General features: G+C 34.7%; 1 protein-coding gene across 3 annotated transcripts in view; it reads left to right on the top strand.

Annotated features, from left to right (window-relative positions):
• The window catches only part of TLK2 (tousled like kinase 2), a 160,552-nt gene that overhangs the window by 112,058 nt on the left and 24,121 nt on the right, over nucleotides 1–24,373 (top strand). For all 3 annotated transcript variants that reach the window (XM_074224422.1, XM_074224420.1, XM_074224421.1), the window contains 6 exons: nucleotides 2,142–2,294; nucleotides 9,474–9,540; nucleotides 10,356–10,453; nucleotides 11,702–11,783; nucleotides 14,151–14,242; nucleotides 16,272–16,361. In XM_074224422.1, the coding sequence (XP_074080523.1) occupies nucleotides 2,142–2,294; nucleotides 9,474–9,540; nucleotides 10,356–10,453; nucleotides 11,702–11,783; nucleotides 14,151–14,242; nucleotides 16,272–16,361 (582 nt within the window). The remainder of the gene's footprint in view (nucleotides 1–2,141; nucleotides 2,295–9,473; nucleotides 9,541–10,355; nucleotides 10,454–11,701; nucleotides 11,784–14,150; nucleotides 14,243–16,271; nucleotides 16,362–24,373) is intronic.

The raw sequence follows: 24,373 nt of genomic DNA on the forward strand, positions 1-24,373 counted from the left end.
TCTATTCCACAAACAAGATATTCTCTCTCAGCTCAGGGTATTTTCTTTTACTCCCCTCCATACCCTGCTCTTCTCTACCTTTGGGCTTTTAAGTTCCAACTAAAATTCCATCTTCTATGGAAAACCTTTCTGTTATCTTAATTTTAGTGTTTTTCTGATTTTACTTTTTTTTTAACTCTGTATGTAATTTGTTTTTTCATCTTTGCTTGTTATCTCATGAGCTCTTTGAGGAAGGGGACAATCTTTTTGTTCTTTTTTATATCCTTGACACATATAAGAGTGGTTATAAAACATTTGTCCTACTTTGGATTTTCTGTCTTCTCACGAATACTAGATCATTGTAGATTTTTAAAAAATCTTTAATGTCTTAGCTAAAAGAAGAAAACTTGGGGGGGAATGAGGAAGGAAAAACATAAAAGTTCTCTTTAACTGCAAAATCCTGTATAAATTTCTAATTAGATCAAGCACAAGCAGGCTAAATAATTGTTAAAAATATTTTATTGCTAAATAAATTTTTATCAAAGCTTTTTGGTTTTGAATTACCCAAATTTCTCTGTAACCTTTGCTTCTTTCTACTTCCTAGAAAACTATTGTAACAAGTGATTTTTTTAAGAGAAGAAAATCTATGAGTAAGACTAATCAGTATATTTTTACCAAAAAAACCCAAACAAACCCTGAAAATACATGTATTGTTCCACAATTGGACAACTCCACCTTTACAGAGTTGTGGAAGGAGATATTTTCTCATATCTCTTCTCTGGGGCCTCACTTGTTCTTTGTTATTTTACAACATTATTTTGGTTGTTTGGTGGTGGTGCTTATTTTCTTTTTACAAAATTGTAGTAATTATGAATATTGTTTTCTTGGCTCTGTTTACTCTTCTGAAGTTCTATATTATTTGTCATTATAGCACAGATATTTCATTACATTCATATGCTATAAATTATTTAGCCATTCTTCAGTTGATGAGCATCTACTTTGTTTTCAATTCTTTGTTACCACAAAATGATGTCACCAACATATTAGCTATATACTATGGATGCTCTCATTATCATTGACCTCTTTGGGGTTAAAACTCATGGGTAGGGGTGGCTAGGTGGCACAGTAGAGGTGGGTAGGTGGCGCAATGGATAGAGCACTGGCCCTGGAGTCAGGAGTATCCAAGTTCAAATCCGGCCTCAGACACTTAATAATTATCTAGCAGTGTGGCCATGGGCAAGCCACTTAACCCCATTAGCCCTGCAAAAATCTAAAAGCAAACAAACAAAAAAACTCATGGTAGATTAACTGGGTTAAAGAATAAGACTAATTTAGTCTCTTTATTTGCGTAATTCCACATTGTATTTCAAAGTGATTGCACTAATTCACATTTATCCCAGCAGTCAATCTCATCACAACTCAGACCTCTCCAACACTAACTGTTCCTATGTTTTTTCATTTTTGTCCATTTGTTGGATTATGAAGTAAAACCTCAGAATTGTTTTGGTTTGCATTTCTCTTTGCTAAGTGATTTTGATTTGAACCTTTGTTTTACATGATTGTTAATGGCTTATGAATCTTCTTTTGAGAAGTATTTGTTCATGTTCTTTGACCAATTAGTAAATTAAACAGTGATGTTTTTGTTAAAAACGTTCATTTCTAAATAGAATGTATGTTATAGATTCCACATGACTAAAAGTAATGAAAAAGGCAATTTTTTTTCCTGTTACAAAATACTTAGAACCTCATCATTATCTTGCCATTCAAATGACTCATCTCAAATAATTGTGGAACATTTGGATAAAAATAACAGATATGTATATTTTAGAAGTAGGCTTTAATTCCAAAGTTAATCTACTATAACATTGCTGCCTCTCAATGGGATTGTTACCTCCTTTAATTTATGCTTGCTAGAGTTAATTTTTTACTCTGAATGTCGTAAACTAGATCTCATTTCTTTTTTAAATGCATTAAATCATTGTTTTTAGTATACTGAAATGAAAACATTTTCTGCTGTAAGTCACTGAAGTTTTTAAGAGATGTTAGAAATCTTATCATTGTATTTTTAGAGAATGATTCCCCCCCCTAAAATCTGAAAGAAATATGATTTCTTTTTTATAAATTTGTTAGTGAAACTTAAACCTTTTTGTTTGAATCTCCAGGCAACAGGAAAGAATAAACTCTCAGAGGGAAGAGATAGAGAGACAAAGAAAAATGTTAGCAAAGAGAAAACCTCCTGCCATGGGACAGACCCCTCCAGCAAACAATGAGCAAAAACAACGCAAAAGCAAGACCAACGGAGCTGAAAATGAAACGTATGTTAAATGTTTATGAATTGTGTGCCTTCGGAGCTAAAATAACTACTTAATTCATACTGTCTTTGGGGAGGTTTTAGAAATGAAGAAGCTTCATCATAAGAGCAAACTTTTTTCATCTTGATTGGCTCAATTCATACAAGAATTAATTTTTATTAAGATGTATCAAAAGGTAGTAATATGTAATATCTTGTCAGTCATTTTTTTTATTGTCAGTGATTTGTCAGTTACTTTTATGAACTGTAGGTACATGCAAGACATAAGTAAACCAGATGCAAGGTATCCTTGAAAAGTAAGGTGCTAACAGCTCTAGAGATCAGGAAAAGAAAAAGGAGGTAGGAATTCAAGAGTAGAGGATGAGCAAGGAACTCAAGAAGAGAGAAATCTGTAGTTTAAAGTTGGACTCAAGGGTCAAGATTGGGAAGAGAGGAAAGTGTAGCCAGAATAAGTATGATGACCTGGGTAAGAACCTGAAGAGTATATGCCATAGAAGTTATGAATAACTAGTTTAAGAGTTAAGAGTAAGGCATCAGGAAAGATAGAATGGGATTGTGATTAGTTCAGAATTTTTAATCATGGAAGTAGAGTATTTATTCATTAAAGCTAAGACTGTTCTTAGGTGTAACTGAAGTAGAATGGAGATTGAGTCATGGTAAAAATAGAAAATCCTTATGATTTCTCTTAACTATTTACCTTATCTCTTGAGTCATGTATTTTGTTTTCTTGACTGGCTCCACAATATTTGACTTATTCTTTCTGACTACTTCCAATATTCTCTTGTAGATCTGTGAACCCAGAAATTTGGCTATAATATTCCTGGAAATTTTCATTTTGGAATCTCTTTCAGGAGATGATCAGTGAATTCTTTCAATAATTATTTATTTTATTCTCTAGTTTTAGAATATCAGAGCAGTTTTCCTTGATAATTTCTTGAACAATGTCTAGGTTCTTTTTGATCATGGTTTTCAGGTAGTCCAGTACTTTTTAAATTATCTCATTTTTTAGGTCTTTTGTTTTTCCAATGAGATATTTCACATTTTCTATTTTTCATTTTTTAAATTTTGTTTTAGTGTTTCTTGATGTCTCATAAAGTCATTAGTTTCCACTTGCCTGATTCTAATTTTTTTTCTTTTCCAATTCTAATTTTTAAGGAATTATTTTCTTCAGTGAGCTTTTGTGCCTCCTTTTCCATTTAACCAATTCTTTTTAAAGAGTTCTTTCCTTCAATGAATTTTTTGGTACCTCTTTTTTCATTTGGCCAATTCTGCTTTTTAAAGAGTTCTTCTCTTCAGTAAACTTTGGTAATGTCTTTTTACATTTTTCCACTTTTGCTTTTCAAGGCATTCCTCTCCTCATTGGATTTTTTGCCTCCTTTACTATTTGGTATATTTTAATTTTTTGTGCCTCCTTTCCCAAACTTTTGACTTTTTTAAAAAATTGTTGCAAGGCAATGGGGTTAAGTGACTTGCCCAAGGTCACATAGCTAAGAAAGTATTAAGTGTTTGAGACTCAATTTAAACTCAGGTCCTCCTGACTCCAGGGCTGTTGCTCTATCCGCTGTGTCACTTAACTGCTGTTATGACTATCTGTCATGATTTTCTTGCACTACTTTCATTACTCTTCCCAATTTTTCCTCTACTTCTCAGTAAATTGCCACCATAAATCAGTATATTCTTTCCTTGTTTATTCCTGTGGCAAAGAAATCCTTACTCAGTTTTTGGTTTTGCCACTTTCCAGCATAAGCTTCATTTATAATTGTTTATCCTATTAGCTTGATAAAAATTAATTTGTGTTCTAATATTCAGTCTCATTAGTATTTATTTTTAAATCTCTCCCATCTTCTATACTACCCCACCATTGAACAAAACTAAAAAAGGAAAGTTAAACCCTCATAACAAATATGTGTAGTTAAATAAAACAAATTCTCATATTGGTCGTGTCCAAAAATGTGTAATATTAACCCACCACACCACAAAGGTATGGGCTACATGTTTCATCTTTGACTTTATGGAACCTTGGTTTGTCTGTATTGATCAGAGTTCTCAAGTCTTTTGTACTTGTTTTTTTGTATGATATTATTATATTAGTAGGTTTCTAATTCGGTTCTTATAACTCTTCATCACTTCATATTTCTCTCACCATTTTCCATTAAAACTTTGTCATTTTTAATGGATACAGAAATAATATTCCTTTAGATTCATATACCACAATTTATTTAGTCTTCTAAGACTGAACCAAGGTTGTATGCTTTCCACATTAATGATTTTTTTTCCCTTGGTGACTTCTCTGTTTTGTGATGTAGAACCTCTCTACAATATTTTATTTCCAGTTTTTTAATTTTAAATTGTTAAATTTTGATTCATAGGACTTGCTGGTTCAAGACTAGCATAAAAAACATTAACTATTTTCCTAGTTCCAGGACATTAATTGGTATTCAGCTCAGGCCACCATTTTGAGGAATTATTGTTTCCTTTTGTATTTAGTTTGCAGAAAGAGCTGCTTTAATTTTTTTTTTCTTTTTACATATAGATCCATTTTCTGTTTCTTTGGTAGCATAAACCACCTAGTAGTGGAAATATCTCTAGGTCAAAAGATATGCAGACTTGGCCAAATTGTTTTCCAGAGTGACTAACACAGCTCGCTCTACCAATAATGTTTTAATAATCTTTTTTTCCCCCTTTTAGTCACTACAACAAATGTCATTTTCCTTTTTTTGTCATCTTTGTCAATTTTATATATGTGAGACAGAAATTCATAGTTGATTTAAATATCTTTTGGAGAATTACTCTTATTTTTATTAATTTAAACAAATCCCTTCTATATCTTGGGCAGGGCACTTTTATCAGAGAAACTTACTGTAAAATTTTTTCCTGCTACCTATTTCTCTTTAAATTTTGACTATATTGATTTTGTTTGTGCAAATTTTGAAGAAAATATATATAATCGAAGTTGTCTTATTTTATCTTCTGTGATCCTTATTATACCTTGTTTGAGCATGATCGCTTGTTTCTAGTTTTGATGAGGATTTCTTTTTTTGTTCTAATTTGTTTGTGATATTTCCCTTTTCTAATGTTAGAGACTGTCGTGTGTGGGAATACTCTGAACCTTCATCACCTGGTGTCCTTGAGCAACAGGTGTTCACAGTATTCCCACACACAACAGTGAGTCTGAGTCTCAAGTTTATTTGATGCTTACCTTATATGGTGTGATCTATTGTGATCTAAAACTGCCAGACTTCTTTACAATTTTCTCAGTAGTATTTTGTAAAATAACAAATTCTTACTTCCTAGGCTGTGTCTTTGTGTTTATCACACACTTTACATATCTCTCTGACTCTCTTATATACATGGACATCACATATGAAGGGGTGAAACCCTTTTTAGAAATTATATTTTCAATCAGAAAAAAATCTGCCTTTTCTCCCCAATGGAGGATGAAATAAAAACAAAACCCTTATAAACCTGCAAATTTACACATTGACCATATATAAAAATAGGTGTATCTCATTCTATACTCTTGAATCCTTCACCTCTCTATCAGGAAATTAGCAGTATTAGTTATTATTAGTATTAGTATTATAATTAGTATTAGCAGTCATCAGTTCTGGAATTGGTTATGTTTGTGTTTATAAGAGTTCCTAATTCTTTAGAAATGCCTTTACCATGCGGTTGTTATTGTTCAAATTGTTCTCTTAGTTGTGCCAACCACATTGTACTTAGTTTATAGTCTTCCCCAGTTTATCTGAAGTCATCCCCTTCATCATTTCCTATAGGATAATATTATTCCACATATCCCATAACTTGTTCAGCCATTGTCCAGTTTATGGGCACCTTTTCAGTTTCTGGTTACTTGCCAAAAAAAAAAACACCTGAACTTTAAAATACTTTTTTATACAGAATTTGTTTTGCATTAGACTTGTCCCTTTCTTAATATGATGCCTTAATCTTAATTCTGATCCCTTCCATCCCCTAACTCCCTTTCTATTTCCCTGTTAAATGAAATATATTTCTTTATCCAACTCTGTGAGTGCTCTTCTTTCTTTTGATCAGTTATAGAATGAAATTCAAATGTCTTCCACTTCCCCTAACCCCTGCCTCCTATTCTTGTTTGTATTACTATTTACTTTCGCATCTTGATTATATGAGATAATTTTCTTTAACCTTCCTTTCCCTTCCCTTTTATTTTCTTAAGATCATCAAGATATTACATAACTATTCCTGATTCTAACTAATTAGAATTGCTTTTTGACCCCTGCTGCTGATTAAGTTTCAGAGAGAAAACATGTATTATTTCTTCATGTTAGGATATAAGAAGTTTATCCTTGTTTAGTCCTTTATTCATTCATGTTTTCTTTTTTTGTGTGTGTATCTCTTCAACTTCAGAGTTCCTGTGTGACTGGTCTTTTCCTCAGGAATTCTTGGAAGTTCTTTATTTCATTAAAGGTTAATTTTTCCCTCTTGTAGCATAATACTCAGTTTTGCTAGAAGTTATTATTGGTTGTAAGTGTTCTTTGCAGTCTAGAACATGATATCCCAAGCTATTTACTCTTGTTTTATGGTGACTGGATGTTAAATTATGTGTAATCCTGACTCTGGCTTCTTGGTACTTGAATTCTTTCTTTTCGACTGCTGGAACTATTATTTCTTGGAAGACTTGGAATTTGGCTGAGATATTCCAGGAGTTTTTAATTTGGAATTTCTTTGAGGAGATGATTGGTAGATTCTGTTTCCATTTTGCCTCTGCTTCTAAGAGATCTGGGCAGTTTGTGTTTTTTATTTGTTTTGTTTAAGATACTTTAGCCCTTTTTTTTATCATGGCATTCAGATAGTACAATGATTCTTACAATATCTCTCCCTTATCTATTTTTCTGGGTCATTGATTTTTGCTTTATGTGTTCTTTTTTTTTCCAAGGCAGTGGGGTTAAGTGGCTTGCTCAAGGCCACATGGCTAGGTAATTAATTATTCAGTGTCTGAAGCCAGATTGTTGTGTTTTTTTTTAATAAAAGACTTTGACTTTTTTAAATAAGTCTTTTTGTCTCATGGAGTCTTTGGCTTCTATATTTTTTTTAATTTTTGTTTGTTTGTTTTTTGCAAAGCAATGGGGTTAAGTGTCTTGCCCAAGGCCACATGGCTAGGTAATTATTAAGTGTCTGAGGCCAGATGGGAACTCAGGTACTCCTGACTCCAGGGCCCGTGCTCTATCAACTTCGCCACCTAGCTGCCCCCAGTCATTGGCTTCTGGTTGGTCTATTCTAATTTTCAGGAAGTTGCTTACTTGGGTATAGTTTGCACCTCTTGTACTGTTAATTGCTTTTTCAATTCTTTCTTCCATATCTTTTTTTTTTACAATTTTTTTTGTCTATAAACAATCTCATTTCCTTTGTAATAACTTTAAAAAAAAAAACCCCAAACTCATGTTTTATCTTTTTTTCTGGAAATTCTAATAGAACTTGTCCCCTCAGGTCTATTTTTCTCTGAGGTTTTGATTGTATCTGGTTTGATCCTATTAATACTTTCTTAGAGCATTGAATGTTATTATTCTAGGATTTCAAGAACAGGCTAGGGACCTGCAAATTTTCAGTGCTCCTAGAGTGGTCTAATTCAGGGAAAAACTGTTAATTTACACATTTCGCTCTCTCCATGTGTAGGGGTTTGGGTCTGAGCAACAGTAGAATGTTACTAGTCTCATCCTATATCAACCAAATGAAAAACTTGGTTCAGAGTTACAGAATTATAGACTCTCCTTTTGTCTGGTTTATTTCTTGGTTATTTAGGCCCTGGTTATTTTCTTTGCAAGTTGAACTGGATGCTGGAACTGAGACCTTGAACTGCTCCTGAGGCTAAGATTCTCTCCACTGATACTTGCTTCTGAAGTTTCTCCTTTTTTGCTATACCACTCCATCTCATCTCTCTATTTGGGATGCCTCCCCTGGGTACAGATCCCCTTCATCTGTAACTTGGAATTAGATAATGTGAAAAAAAGCTAGTGGCTTATTTCCTGCCTGACCACACTTTGAATTCTTTTGGATTTTGAACTTCTTCAATCCTTGAGCTGGTTACCTTTTTTCCTCACTACCATTTTTCAGATTTCTTTTATGTATTGTCTTCCCCTATTACATTATAAGTTCCTCGAGAGTAAAGATTTCCTTTTTCAAAATATTTGTTCTTGTATCCCCCAGTGCTTAGCATAATGCCTGGCATATTTATAGGTGCTTAATAAATGTTTATTGACTGATAAATTAGCACCATTTCCTGAATGCTATGAGTGTAGAGGTACCCTTTTGCCTTGGTGCTTAACTCTCCCTGAGCTCTTGATTGCTCTAAGAACAACAAGATCTCATCTCATCTCCAGTGCAGACTTTGCTGTCTCCTTATGCTGACTTGAGCTGGATTTCAACATCAGAATTTGACCAGGTGCATTCCTGGGCCTATTTGGAGGAGTTTTATGGAGTAAAGCTCAGCTATACTGCTTCCTCCTACTATGCTCCTTAACTCTTCCTCCTGCTTAACCCTTCCTCCTTTCGATGGCTTTAGATTAGTGAGATTTTGTGGGACTGAACAGAGAAATGTTACTACTGTCTTTTAATTTACTCATTTCCATAATGTGAAAGTTTGCCATTTGAGAACCTAACTAAAAACACTTTGATTTGGTGGTTGTTTTAGAATCATAGAAAGTGGATTTAATGAGGAATAGGGTTGAACTCATTTTAGAAGGGGTAAATTGTAATGTTAAGAGAGCTTAGTCTGTATTAATCCCTTTTAAGAAATTTTATATGTATTACCAGAGTTGAATAAGTTGCTCAGAATTTTTGGAATTTATTGCTCATATTGAAATTTTTTTAGGTTTTTAATTTCTAGAAGTTGCCTATTTGGTGTCATTCTTTAGTTCTAACAAAATGGCATGATAGACATAGATATTGCATATGATCCAAGAAACTTTTCCACGTAATTTTTATTTACTGTGAAATCAGACTTTTTTACTTGAAAATTGAACCTCCAAATTACACATTTTCTTCCATGCACTCTCTGAAGTGCTTGATAATCCTTCCTTTGATTACATTTTATTCACAACTAAGTATGTTTTGCTGTACATTTTGCTGCTTTCAGGTAAACAGGTGCAATATTTTTTATAATTACAGGCAATCACTTGATTTGAAATCTATTTTTTTATTTTCCCAGGTTAACATTAGCTGAATATCATGAACAGGAAGAAATCTTCAAACTTAGATTAGGTCATCTTAAAAAGGTAAGGGTTGTCCCATGCTTGTGTATTCCATTATTAGTTTCACAGAGCTGCAAAGACATATTTTAGAAGCTTAACAAAATGCCTTCCTTTCCCTTTTATATTCTGAATTCATGTTAGTGTTTGAATTTCCAGTCCACAGTCCCTTTTGAGAAGTAATCTAAAGTTTAGTGGTTGTCAGGAAGTAAATATTAATTTGACGTAAACTCTTATTAATTGCTATTAGGGTCTCCTAAGATAAAAATCAAATATTCAAGGGAAGCACATTGGTTTTTAAATTGTCATAATCCTTTCATTGTTTTAAAAAAATGGCAACAGATTCTATCCTGAGCAAAGAGAGCTAGAAAATGGGTTTCATATCATTCCTTGAATATAACAGATTTTATGTACTTATTCTATTGATGACTTATGTGATAATTCACTTTCAGTATCTAATATCCAGCTGTTCACAGGTGTACTTGTGTAGTCTGCTGTTGCTTGTAATGAAAGTTAATTTGTAATTTAATATTTTGGTTCCCATTTTTTTTGCCATTGATTATTTGATAGAATTGTCATCAAATAAGGTCCTAAGCCTAACCTCATTGACTGAATTTCCATTTTTAGTCTTTATAAAAATTGCCCAGATTTTTTCTCCCTGGAGGTTTAAAATTAAATTATTTTAATTTAAATTAAATATTTTTTTTTCCTCTGTGCCAAACAGATTGTTGGCTTATATCATATAAAGTAAAATAAATATCTGTGGTTGCATTTTTTTAAAGACTGTGAAAATAAAAAAAACTCAGAGTTCTAAGTTACTTTTCCTTTTAATTTCATTTCAGGAGGAAGCAGAGATCCAAGCCGAGCTGGAAAGGCTAGAGAGAGTTAGAAATCTACATATCAGGGAATTAAAAAGGATACATAATGAAGACAATTCACAGTAAGCACTTTTTAGGAACATTTTTAATATGTTGGTATGGACTTGGATTTTCTGAAATATTAGGACTGTTATTGGCCTTGACAACATAATTAAAGAGGACAGGAATTTGAATTATCTACATACTTAGATGAAGAGAACATCTTTGCTAGTAGGCATAGAAAGTTCACTTTAGATGTTTAAAGTCCTTTAAAGAATAACTTGATTAACTTTTCAGACACAGTTTTTCTAGCAAAAAGAACAATCAGCTAGCAAGCAAGAGACCTGAGTATATCACCAAACTTTGTACTTATTTTGATACCCTGACTTCCATTTTCCTTTTCTGTAAAATGAGCGTTTTCATCTAGGATCCTAGGACCATAGAGGGGAACCTCAGAGGCCATTTAGTCTATTCTCATCATTTTATGGATGAGCTAATTGAGTTCCAGAGAGGTTCACAAGTTGTAAAGTATTGGAGGTAGGATTATAGGTCTTTTGATTCAAAAAAAAAATTTTATTTGCAAAAAATATGTCCAAAATCCCTTTCAATTGAGCTCTTATATTTCTGTGGTTCTATAGAGTAAAATTGTCCCTGAGTAAGTAGCACACCAATATCATTGATGGCAAATATTTAGCTTTACTTTTAAAGCATTCTAGGGCCTGAAATTGTCAAGGAATGTAGGTTTGATAGAATTAAATAGTTTCTACCTTAATTTCCTTTTTCTCATTTTTTTTGATTCTAAACCATGAGTTTTATGACAATTACTGGTTCATTCATCTCTGCTTTACCAGTGAACCAGATAGTTTTTAAGTAGGGAAGGCATTTGAAGCAATTCAGTTTTCAATTGTTCCTAGATAAAAAGTAGTAAGTGGAAACTTTTTTTGTTTTCTGTTTGCCAGTGACTCCTTAACTTTTTTTTTTAAGTATTATTTTATTAAAAAAGAAGACATAGTTTTAATAACATACCATGTGTAATGGAGAATAATTGATATTTATATAGTACTTTAAAGTTTGTAGATTACTTTATTTAAATTTTTTAAAACATAATTTCATTGGCACCCTTTTTATCATAGTAATTTCTGGAAAGTTTGTATGTAGGTATGTAGGATTGTATGCAAGTACTTGATAATAATTGTAATTTGTTAAATAATTGTATTTTATGCTAAATTTTAGGTACCTTCTAAAGATACTTAATATTCACTATCCTTTCTATATTATTTATTTTTGAGAATTTTGCACAGTTTGGAATAACAATCTTTTTGTTTTCATAGATTTAAAGATCATCCAACGCTAAATGACAGATACTTGTTGTTACATCTGTTGGGTAGAGGAGGTTTCAGTGAAGTTTACAAGGTATGTATTACGAACTTAGCTACTGTCAATGATGACTAAATTAAATGTCCTACCTATTTGGAGAATTTTTTAAAATACTAAGATCTTGACAGTTACTATAAGGTTTTTGAAACAGAAACTTCAGGAATGCATCATAGACATTCCTTATCTAAAAGCCAGGTTCTTTATTTTAATCAAACTTGAATCTTTCTAAATGATATTGTTCATTTACCCTCACATTTTGTGTAAATGTCCTGTTGTACAGTAGTTCATCTGGGCCACTTTCATCACAGGACCTGTAGATGCATTACTATGTTCTTGATTTAGTTAAAGGTTAATAATGGGTTATTAGCCAAGGACTGTTCAGTTTCTTGAGGAATCAAAGTATCTGTGAGCATTGTGGATACTATATCAAATGTTATTTAATATTGTATTAAAAGGAAATTTAACTTTAAAACATATGGAGGGTTTGAAAATTGGGAAATTTAAAAAATTCTCAATTAGATATTCTTTCCTCTCCAAGGCTTCACTGACCAATCTAGGTCTATAGAGGGATTAAGCATTATTAATATTTGATCTTACCAAATAATTGTGAAAGTCAGAATTTCAGTGCTTCACAAATGCTTTCTAACAACTGTGGTTAATTTTTTTGTGTGTGATAATTTTATTCCTTTTGCCTTGCTCTTTGGAAGAGCTTGGTAAAAGAAGCATGCATACTGAAAAACTCCTTAAATCTTAAAATGGTTAACCTTTGATATTTTCATTATCAATGGCCAGAGCCAGCATTTAAGACAATTAAGTTATGATTAACTTGGTTTTCAATTTATCTGCTAATGGGTATGATGTATTCAGGTGAACAAAGCGTCAAAAAAAAAACATTTAACATTATTTTACTTAAACATAGTATAATCATATAGTATAATATTGACTTTATAAAAAAACTATGAAGATTTCAAAGTAAAAGGGTTTTTTTTAATTTAATGGTTTGTCAAGAATTTTTGTTTTGTTTTTGATTTTCTCTTGAATGACACTTAAAATGGATCAGCCTAAGGTGATAAACATTTAAACATTTGCAGTTTTCATCTGTGAGACTTGACGAGCTACTGCATAGGTAGCTAAATGATGATACCACTGTTTTTATAAGCCATTACTAAGTAGTTCAGAATATGCAAAGTTTCAAAAGGCAAAGTGGCAGCAAGTAAGGACTACTAGTATGTAATTACTAATGCATGGGCAACACTTAATAAAAGTTTTATCGGTGTCCTATTTAGAGAAAACTTAATTATGTTAAATCCGAATTTGCAAAACAGACACTAATGAATAGTTATTCAAATTTCACAAAAATTATTATAGGATTTCCTTTTTGTAGGATAAAGAACTTCCCTTGTTCAGTTGATTTCAGATTTCTAAAGTGTGATTTCTAAGATCACATCTGTTAAGACAGTGAAAGGTCACATATGTGAAGTCACTTTTTGATGCAAACCCTTTTTATTAATTCTTAACTCATCATTAGGGCCTTTAGTTGGTGGAAGCATGCCTTACCTCTCCTAGCAGCCCTATACAAGAGTTTATAGTGCCAATATCTTCTAGACAAGGTTTTTGATTCACACTTCATGTATAGTTAAGAGGTTTTTTTTTTTTTGTTTGTTTGTTTTTTAGGATTTTTGCAAGGCAAATGGGGTTAAGTGGCTTGACAAGGTCACACAGCTAGGCAATTATTAAGTATCTGAGGCTGGATTTGAACTCAGGTACTCCTGACTTCTGGGCTGGTGCTCTATCCACTGGGCCACCTAGCCACCCTAGTTAAGGGTTTTAAAGAAGTTTTTTTAGTCTTTATTTTATGGTGTGATCTCAAAGGGATAGAACTAACAGATAAGATTGATCTCCATCCTATCTTATCTATCTCTTAACTTATAACAAATTGTAGAATTATTTTCCAAATAATCTTATCCTAAGCAACTATGTTGAGAGAGGACATTTAATGCTTAAATATTCTTTTCTGTTTGTTGCCTAATGGGCAGTATTTTTTTATTCTCCAGCTTCCTAAGTATGATAAAGGGATGACATTTGACATCCCAGTTTTCTTTCTCTGATAAGAGACTTTGAGTTGTCCATTCATGATTTATGTGATGCTTATTTATATAATGTTTTCTATATCATTTGATGCCATTATGTTTGGATATTTCTGAATTATCAGATCATAAATTTCAAGTAGTTGGTGGCTCTTCTGAAATAAATAAGTATTTTAATGAGTTGCCATCTGCTGCCAGATTAATTTAATTATTTTGGACCTTTAATTATATTGTATTGAAAAACAAGTTAATTGCCTATACCTGGTGGTTTGAATTTCTCTGCCAAAGTATGATCTAAATTTCCTTCTCTTTGTAGGCATTTGATTTAACAGAACAGAGATATGTAGCTGTGAAAATTCACCAGTTAAATAAAAACTGGAGAGATGAAAAAAAGGAGAATTACCACAAGTAAGTGAACATTTTAGGGACAGATATTTTTCTAAGTCATTCCATCATAAGAAACTCCAGTCAGTCAGCAGTGCTTGCTGGCTGATTGCTAGGCACTGTGCTAAGCACTGAGGGAATATAAAAAAAGGCAAAAAGCAGTCCTTGTTCTCAAGGATCTCACATTCTAATGGAGGATACAACATGTAAATAATTATGTACATTCAAGATACATTCAGAATAGATGAGAAGAACCACCATGTGCTGTTCCAAGTTAAGTGAATAGGTCCATGAAGAAACAGGGATTTAGATAAGCTAGCTGATGGAAGCTCTGCCTTTAACACCATGAAGGTAATGAATTTTAAGCAAATGCCTACCTTAATTGTCCATGACCCTGTGATTCTATATATTAACATGCCACAGTAGATTGAATGTTTTATCTTGATCACTTAGTGAAGGTTTGTAGCTTTTTCATCTTTTTATTCTCCTCTGAAGGGAGAGTACTACACTAAAATGGAGATCTGGGGTTATGTATTAAGTCTTGTGATTCTTTATTCCCTTAGGGTCTGACTCAGACTGTTTTTATCTTTCTTCCTACCAGATCAGAGCCATTGCAAATTAGTGACTTTTTGTTTTGGAGATCAGACAGATTTAATTTGTTAGTGAATTGCCATCGGGTTTAAAGTTTGTTCTTATTTGGTGATGCATTAAACAGATGCTTAAAATGGGTGCTGAACACTAACAGAAAATTTCCTTTGATATATCTTGTTTTTTCTATAAAATTTCTATAAATACAGCACTAAAAAAATATCAGTGATATTTGAGTTGACTTCTAAAGTATCTATGAAGCTATCAAAGTAATTGTGCCACCACACTTACTTTGTTGTGTAAACTCCTTAAATAATCCATGGTTTATACCAATTGTTCATTAACTATTTGAAAACTAACTCCTCTTAGAGAGGCCAGCCATCATCACAATGGAAAATATTATCTTAGGTTTTAAAGAGTAGAAAATTCCTGTTCTGGCATAAGTAGGATTCCACCCTCTTTTATATCCTATTTAAATGCATTCAGCATGTCCTAGGAAGGCAGATGTAGTCCAGTTGATTTTGATGAATTATTCTATTAAAAGCACATGTAATATAAATAAAAGAAAATACATTTTACTGACTAAATTACCTGTCATTGGTTACTAAGGATATAGCAGAGATTAGAACCATGGATTCTGATCAGTTATGAGTGAGTCCAAATTCTTTATTCTAAACAGTCATTGCATCTCGATCAAATATGCCTCATCCATAGGCCCAGATAAAATCAATTCTCTTTCAGACTCTAAATATATTTCCCCTTTGTTACAAATAGAGAATAAAGCACAAATTTTAAACATGAAGCATATTATCAGTTAGATTATTTTTATACTTATTCTTGCAATCCAAAATTCAAAGATAGAAATGTAATTGAGAGTAGCAAAGTTCTTATGATTTAACTGGCCTATTTGATCTGAAGTCTAAGGTTGTTTTCAAATGGGGCAAATGACCTTCAAATGGTGCTTCTAGAAATGTAATTTAAGATGCTACCAAATATGTCTCTTCCTTAAAAAATAGCAAGGACTTTGTGTGACACAACCTCTGAATCTTTTGCCCCTTGTCTGTACCATATGAAATTGACTTTTGATTAGAAATATTCCTATCAAATCAAAGACTAAACTTATATGAAAAAATGTCTCTTTTTTAGCAAACTTCAATTTTCAGTTCTTGAGACTGACAAAACTCCAGAAACTTTTGGAACTGCTGACATTGTGACATTTCAGAAAATAAGCCTGATTTAAACAAAATTCCACATGGTAAACATAATAAAGAGTTTCCTCTTCTTCTATATGTCCATACTGCAGGAGCTAGAAAAATAAAGTCCTGACTAAGGGGAGCAGGTGCAAACAGAGGCAGAGGGGTTAAATGAGTGATTTGTTTTGGTTGATTAAGTGAAATGTTTAGAAAATAGCCCTGAAACACAAGCAAAGATAATATAACTTGCTAAATTTTTGTTTTTTTTATAGGCATGCATGTAGGGAATATCGAATTCATAAAGAACTGGATCATCCTCGGATAGTTAAGCTATATGACTACTTTTCACTTGATACTGATTCGTAAGTACTATCTCAAATATCTAGACAGTCCCCAAAATTTTATAGGACCATACCATAGGTTCAGTTTCAGAAAGACAATTACAGATTAGTAACCCACAAAACTGAACCTATTAGTATATGGGGAAATGATTCCATGCTAATTTACTGCATGCTTTTGGGCCAAACAACCCATGCCAGTGAGTATATATTGATTTTTCCCATTTTGGGCTCATCCCTAAAAACCCTGAAGAAACTTCTTTACTCATCAAGACAATGAGCTTGATTTCAATTCCTGGGGAAGTTCTAGAATAGATCATTAAACAGATCATTTTGAATATCTGGAAAGGGAAATGCTGATTATAAAGAATTAGCTTTGACTCCAAGAATAGGTCATTTCCAGACTAACTTTTTTGACAGTAAATTAGTCGATTTTTGTAAATTTTATTAGATTAATAGATTTTAGCAAAGCTTTTGATGAAGTATTTCAGATCATTTTTGTGGAGAAAATGGCAAGACATTCATTATAAGGTAACAGAAATTAGATGGATTTAGAATTTTTTGGATGACTAGACTCAAAAAAAAAGTCATTCATGGTTTAATGCTGATTTAGTTAAGCTCTCCAGTGGAATGCTTCAGGGTTCTATGCCTGGGCCTGCACCCTTTAATACTTTTATTAGTGACTTGGATAAAGGCATAGATGGCATGCTCATCACTTTTGCAGACAGAACAAAGCTAGGAGGAAATAACTAATACTGGATACTGTTCAAAATAAGTCCAGTAAGATATAAAGTCTAAAACTTATGATAGGAAAAAAACATTTTCACCAGTACAAGATGGGTTTGGGGAGTCGGTTAGAAAACATGTTCTGAAAAATTTCTAAGGGTTTTAGTGACTACAAGCCCTTTAGAACAGGCAAAAAAATTCTATTTTATGCTACCTTGTCAAACTTCACCTGGAGTATTGTTTTCATTTCTGAGCACCACATCCTAAGCATAAGCTGGGGAATGTTTAGTTGAATGGTTGAAAGGGCCTTAAGTGTATGTCATAAGAGCAGCAGTTGACAGCACTGGAAATGTTTAGCCCAGGGGGCTGGCCTTTGGGGATTTGTAGGGAGAGGGGGAAGGGAAATTATCAATATTTAAAGTTCCAGAGAGGCAAGTTTTGCTTCATTGCAAGAGAAAGTTTCCTTATAATTGGAGCTATTTAAAAATGAAATAGTTTACTTCCAAAGGTAGTGGTTACCCCTCCTTAAAGATCTTTAATCAGAGAATGGATGTTGGGCATATTACAATGGATCTTCCTTTTTTTTAACTTATGAATTGAATTGGATGGCTATTGAGTTCCCTTCTAACTCTGAAGTTTTGTAATTCATGGACTCTATCAAAGGGAGTGAATTTGTACTGAGGTGATGAACATAAATATAGCATAGATGAAAAAGATATTTTGCATGATAATTGTCAGGTTACTTTTGCTTGCTGGTTTAGAGAAGTCTTTGGACATTGTCTTCAGAATTCTAAACCAGACCATAGGTCTGACATTATCCTTCCAGCTTTGGAGAAACCACCTACCTAGGAATTTGCTTCAGCTCACATCTTTTTATCCAGATGTTCACTTTACAAATCAGTTTTTCTTTTCTGCATCTCTGGTAGTCGACAGTTTTCAGTTTTTGCCCATAATTTCACAAACTCTCTCAGTACTTATTTGATTCCTAATCTGTTCTTCATGTATCACCAAAAATGAACAATAGCTATCTATTTTAATGAATTTAAAAGGTTCTCTATTTCCTAGATGCCTGCCCGGTGGAGACAGTAGACTTTTTTGTTGTTATCATATCACCATATGAATTTCTTTAGTATCCCTTAAATAGATAGTCACAAATCACCTTCATTCTTCCTCTGATACTTACTGATTTTCTCTTAATTTACAGCTTTGTATAATTCCTTAGAGGACCACAGGCAGCTGCAGCCTTCTCTGAGTATTCAGCTCCCTCCTTTTTAGGAGTAACTTCAAATATATTTTAATTCTAAATGTACAACTATCCTTTTCTTTCCTTTCATCATTTGGCAGACAATTCCATTCTCTAAATTCCATACAAGTCAAGTTTCCCCTCCTCCACCTCTGATCTCTTTCCCCCATTAAACATCTATTTCTCTTATCCTTTGGGAATACTTCATTGCTCTTAACACTTTGGAGTATGCAATGATGTTCCTCGTTCCTTGGACTCTTAAACCTCTTTTAGAAGGAAGAGTTGTAGAGCAGATGGCATTCAATTGACTATGGCAGAAATGCAAACATTTAACTTCTAATTCAAGTCCTCTTGTCCACCTTCATTGAAATTTTCATTATTGGGTATTAGTTGTTGTTTTTATATTACTTGTGATTTTTATATTTCACTCTAAATACCTAGCTCAATCCTGTAAGTCCATTTTTTCATTTCTTAATAGTTTGACAGTCCAAATCATCATCCTTTTTTTTACTATTAGCAACTCTGTCGTCTTCCCATCTCCTTCCCAACCAACCTCTACTCTATTTTGTCAGTTTGCTACACTCATCAATCCATTCTATTAATTTGCTTTCCTTCCAGTTTGTTCCATTTACCTTTTCTTTTTGCTTACCTTGCTAGCCAACTTCTCCTTTTCCTTCAGTCCTTCTCCTTGAGGCTTTGTCCTTAGGTCATTATTCTTTAATCTTATTATTTCCCCTTCAGCCTTCTTTCAACAAAGTCATAGGTTGAATCTAAATTTCAAGATTATTCATTTTCATTTTCTCATTGTTTGCAAGTGTTCTCAGATATTCAAATTCAGTTGTTTCAGTTAGATTCAAATTTTCAAGCATATACATATTTTCTCCTCCTTACTCATTTCAAGTTTCTCTTCTCTGGGTCTTTCTAAAGAAACTGAAAGTCTTCCTAAGGGGTCTTCAGCACTATCCTGTGCCTGTAAACAAGAAAACAGGATTATCCTGTGCCCTGCAGCCCAGAATCCAGAAGTACAGGTTGGATCATGTTTCCAGGGAAGGTTTAAGACTAAGAATGCCTTGACTCTGTCACAGGGATCTTTTTCTCAACATTAAGTTAGTTGCAGGGGAATACTGGTTTAGGAAGGGTATCACTTTGGAGAGCCTGAATTATATCTCTGTTCTTCCTTATATCTGTGTCACACCCCATAAATATGTATAATACTATTATAACTTGGTATAGAAGAAAATTAAGGACATCTTTCCAATACTATCCACAACTCCACACTTCAGATCATCTCAGAAGAAAAGTATAGTTCTAATAAAGACCAATGCTCTACTTGGATTCTTCATTCTATTGCCATTTACTTTTTCAATTATTATCTTTCTCCCTAATTATCAAATCATTCTAACCTCTTATCTTCAAACATGTGCCAGTTTTGCCAGTCCTTTTAAAACAACAAAAACCTTCACTTGAACTACATTTTCTCTTCCTTTCACTGTCCAGATTCCTAGAAAAACCTGACTTTGCTCTTTACCTCCACTTTCTCACTTCTCAGCTCTTTGTAGTCTTTTCTATCTCTACTACACAACTGGAACTGCCCTCTACAACAATACCAGTGATTTCTTTATTAGGTTCAGTAGCCTTTTCTCAGTTTTCATTCTGTAACTTCAGTTTGAGAAGGTTAACCATCTTTTCCTTTTGAATATTCTTTTCATTTTTAAGGGTTTTTCCCCCACCTTACCTATCAAATCAGGTTCAAGTGTACTTTCTTTTTTTTTTAGGTTTTTGCAAGGCAAATGGGGTTAAGTGGCTTGCCCAAAGCCTCACAACTAGGTAATTATTAAGTGTCTGAGACCAGATTTGAACCCAGGTACTCCTGACTCTAGGTCCCGTGCTTTATCCACTGCACCACCTAACCACCCCTCAAGTGTACTTTTCAGGTTATTCATACATATTGTGTTCCATAAGTGCAGATTTACTTCAGGACCCTGTCTGGTGCCATATTCGTTGTCTTGGTAGATCTTATTAGCTCCTCTGGGTTCATATATCATATGACTCCAAAATTTACATATCCAGTTTTCCCTGCTTGTTATTTCCACTTGGATATTTCATAAGTACCTCAACTTAATTTGTACCAGACTCAAATTTTTATTTCCTTCTCAACTTGCTTCTCCTGATTTCTTTCTCTCTCTCCCCCCCCCTCCTTTTTTGGGGGGGGGGTATATTTTTATTTTGTGCAAAAGATTTTTTTATTGATTACTAAAATATTCTTGTTTAAGAGTAAACATAATACCCCCCAAAACTATAGACCCTCAGCAATAAAGGAAAGAGAAAAAAATAAAATTAAAATTAAAAAAAATAAGGGCAGTCAGGTGGTAGAGGGAAAGGCCTTGGAGCCAGGAGCACCTGGGTCCAAATACAGCCCCAGACACCCAAAAATCACCCAGCTGTGCGGCCCCGGGCAAGCCACCTGTGACCCCATTTGCCCTGCAACCCCCTAATAGTAATAATAATAATAATAATAAACAAATGTGCTTCAGTCTGTGTTCCAGCACCTCCAGCTCTGTCGTGGGTGGATCACATTCTTTATGATAAGTCCATCACAAAAGTTACCTCCTTTCATATTTCTCCACTACCATGTACTATGTTTTCTCTCTCCTTTCACTGACTCTGCTGTAGGGTAGCTGAGTGGTGCAGGACAGATCCCTGGCCCTGGGGCCAAGAGGCCCCGAGCCCCCATATCACCCCTTAGGCCCAGCATCCACCTGGCCCTATGGTCCCAGATAGGCCATCCAATCCCAGCCCCTTGCAAGAAGTAAAAAAAAAAATGCATTATATCTGATCACTTCTCCCCCCCGCCCCACCATGGTTCATTCTCTCCTCCATCATTCACATCCCCACTCCTGTCCTCCCCTCTCTCCTTCTTACTCCAGATGTCTATACCCCATTGAGTATATATGCTGTTTCCTCTCCTAGCCACCTCTGATGAGAGCGAAGATTCCCTTATTCCCCCTTGCCTTCCCCCCTTCCATATCATTGCAATAGCTCATTGTAATAAAGAAAAATCTTATTATATGAAATATCTTGGCCTATTCCCCCCTCTCCTTTTTCTTTCTCCCATTACATTTCCCTTTTTTCTATTGACTCCATTTTTTACACCATATTTTATCTTCAAATTCAGCTTTCTCTTGTGCATCATCTATAAAAGCTCCTTCTACCTGCTCTGTTAATTGAGAAAGTTCATATGAGTATTATCAATGTCATTTTTCTATACAGGAATATATGCAGTTCATCATCATTAAGTCCCTCATATTTTCCCCTTCTCCTTCAGTCTCCATGCTTCACCTGAGTCCTGTATCTGAAGATCAAACCTTCTGTTCAGCTCTGGCCATTCCAACAGGAACACTTGAAATTCCCTTGGTTCATTGAAAGTCCATCTTTTTCCCTGGAAGAGGACATTCAGTTTTGCTGGGTAGTTGATCTCTTGGTTGCATTCTAAGCTCTTTTGCCTTCCGGTATATTATATTCCAAGCCCTTTGACTTAGAGTTCTGGAACTTGGCTATAATATTCCTGGGGGTTGGTTTTTGGGGATCTCTTTCTCTGAGGGAATCTGGATTCTCTCCATTTCTAGTTTGTCCTCTACTTCTAGGATATCAGGGCAATTTTCCTGTAGTAATTCTTTGAAAATGATGTCAAGGTGCTTTTCCTGATCATGACTTTCAGGTATTCCAATAATTTTTAAATTATCTTTCTTAAATCTGTTTTCCATATCAGTTGTTTTTTCAATGAGATGTTTCACATTTTCTTCTAATTTTTCATCCTTTTGGTTTTGAGTCATGATTTTTCATAAATTCATCAATCTCCCTGAATTCTATTCTTTGTCTGAAGGATTTGTTTTCCTCAGAGAGCTTTCTTATCTCTTTTCCCATCTGGCCATTTCTGCTTTTTAAAGCATTCTTCTCAATAACTTTGGGGAGGGTTTGCAAGGCAAATGGGGTTAAGTGGCTTGCCCAAGGCCACACAGCTAGGTAATTATTAAGTGTCTGAGACCGGATTTGAATCCAGGTACTCCTGACTCCAAGGCTGGTGCTTTATCCACTACGCCACCTAGGCACCCTTCCTCAATAACTTTTTGAACTGTTTTATCCATTTGACCTAAGCTGATTTTTAGCATGCTGTTTTCTTAAGCATTTTTTTTTTGATTAAGCTGCTGACTTCATTTTCATGTTTTTCCTGCGTCTCTCTCATTTCTTTTCCCAGTTTTTCTTCTAACTCCCTCATTTGATTTTCAAAGTCTTTTTAGAGCTCTCTCATACCCTGAGCCCAATTTCCATTTTTCTTGCAGTCTTTAGATGCAGGAGCTTGTGCTTCCTCATCTTCAGTGTATTTTGATCCTTCTTGGGATCTCAGTGGTGTTTCTCTTTTTTCTCTGTTTACTTAGTTCCCCAGCCTGTGCCTGGTCTTGGGGTACTTCCTGAGCTTTTGAGTATTATTGGGATACCCCCCCCACACACACACACACACAAGGATCTCAGTGTGTGAGGCTCTGTCTGCCCTTTCCTTCCCGGTCTGTGAATGACTATAAGCGCACCCCTCTGGCACGGGGGTTGGGGATGGGGTGAGGGGGGGCTAGACTGTGATCAGGATCTGAATGTGGTCAGAGTCCCAGAGTCATGTTCCAGTTACAGAGGACAGACCTCTGAAGTCTTTCTCCACTCCCCTACCCTTGGTATGCTCAGCACTCAGGGCTTAGTTGCTTGGGGGGCTCCTGCTTACTGGCTCCGCCTGTTTCTGGTTCCTGGACCTGGCCTGTCCAACCAGGCTGTTGGCTGAGTGCCCTGAGGACTGGCTTCATGCCCTTGCTCTGGCAGAGGTCCCCCTGCTGGTCTTCCAAGTTGTGCCTGGTGCTCCCCAGGGTGTAGGTCAGGAAACTGCCCCCACTGTCATGGGCCACGGCTCCCAGGTGTCCTGGCGCGCTGCCTCTAGGAAGCTGAAGTTCATTCACTCTTGTGGGTTGCCCCTCTTAACCCTGTGAAGCAGAGCTTTTCTGCTATTTTCCAGGTTACCTTGGACTGGAGAACTGCCTCACTAGATCCCTCTGTGGGTTCTCTCTCTTGGAAATTTACTTGAGTCCTTACTTTATGGATTTTGAGAGAGAGCACCTAAGAGAGACTCTTCTGTCACGATCTTGACTCCCGTCCTCCTGATTTCTCTTATTTCTGTCAAGTAAACTACCATTGTTCCCATTTACTATGAACTCTAGACAAGCAAACTAGGTATCATTCCCCAACTCTTCACTCTCTCTCACCCTTCAGCATCTCTCAGATCCACCATTTCCTTCCTCTATTAATACAATTATCCTAGTACAGGCCTTCACTGTCTGGACCATTGCAGTTCTCTCCCTTTCCCCCTCTGCCCATCCCCCAGTGGTCTCTAACTCCATTTTCTCCTCTTTCAAATTCATCTTTCACATAATTACCAAATTGATAATTCCCAAGATTAGATCTGGGGAATTAAGAACTTAAGAACCTTCTGTGGCTCCTTAGGTTAGACCTTAAGGTTGTGAGGCAATTCCTGGTCTGAGAGAGATTACATTCTACAATGAAAAGAAGACAGATTAATAAAGGGATATTGGAGTGAAGCAGGCAGGAAAAGTAAATCGAAGCAAATGGTCACTGACAAAAGGTAAAATGAAAAAAGCTCTCTTGAAGAATGTAGCTTGGGTGGAGATGGAGGAAAAGCATTTCAGGTGTGGTGGAACAGCCAGTACAAATGTAGTGTGTACAAGGAGGAATAATGTGGAAGATTGCAGAAACAGTATAGAAAAATAATAGGAAGTTAGTATGTGAAGGATACTAAAGGCCAAAAGAATTCTCATTATTTTAATTTGTATCCTTGTGCCCATTGCAAGATGTCCCCTATAGTGGGTTTTTAATAAGTGTTTTATGTTATAGGCTGTACCACAAAGAAGAGAATAATGTTATTAACAGAACTGTCTATTTTAATGTTGTGAAGAACCAAGTGATATACTTTTGAATATTTATATAATGAATCTTTTCCACTGATCACAAT

This window comes from Macrotis lagotis, chromosome 2, assembly GCF_037893015.1.
Source record: "Macrotis lagotis isolate mMagLag1 chromosome 2, bilby.v1.9.chrom.fasta, whole genome shotgun sequence".
Taxonomy (NCBI): Eukaryota; Metazoa; Chordata; class Mammalia; order Peramelemorphia; family Peramelidae; genus Macrotis; species Macrotis lagotis.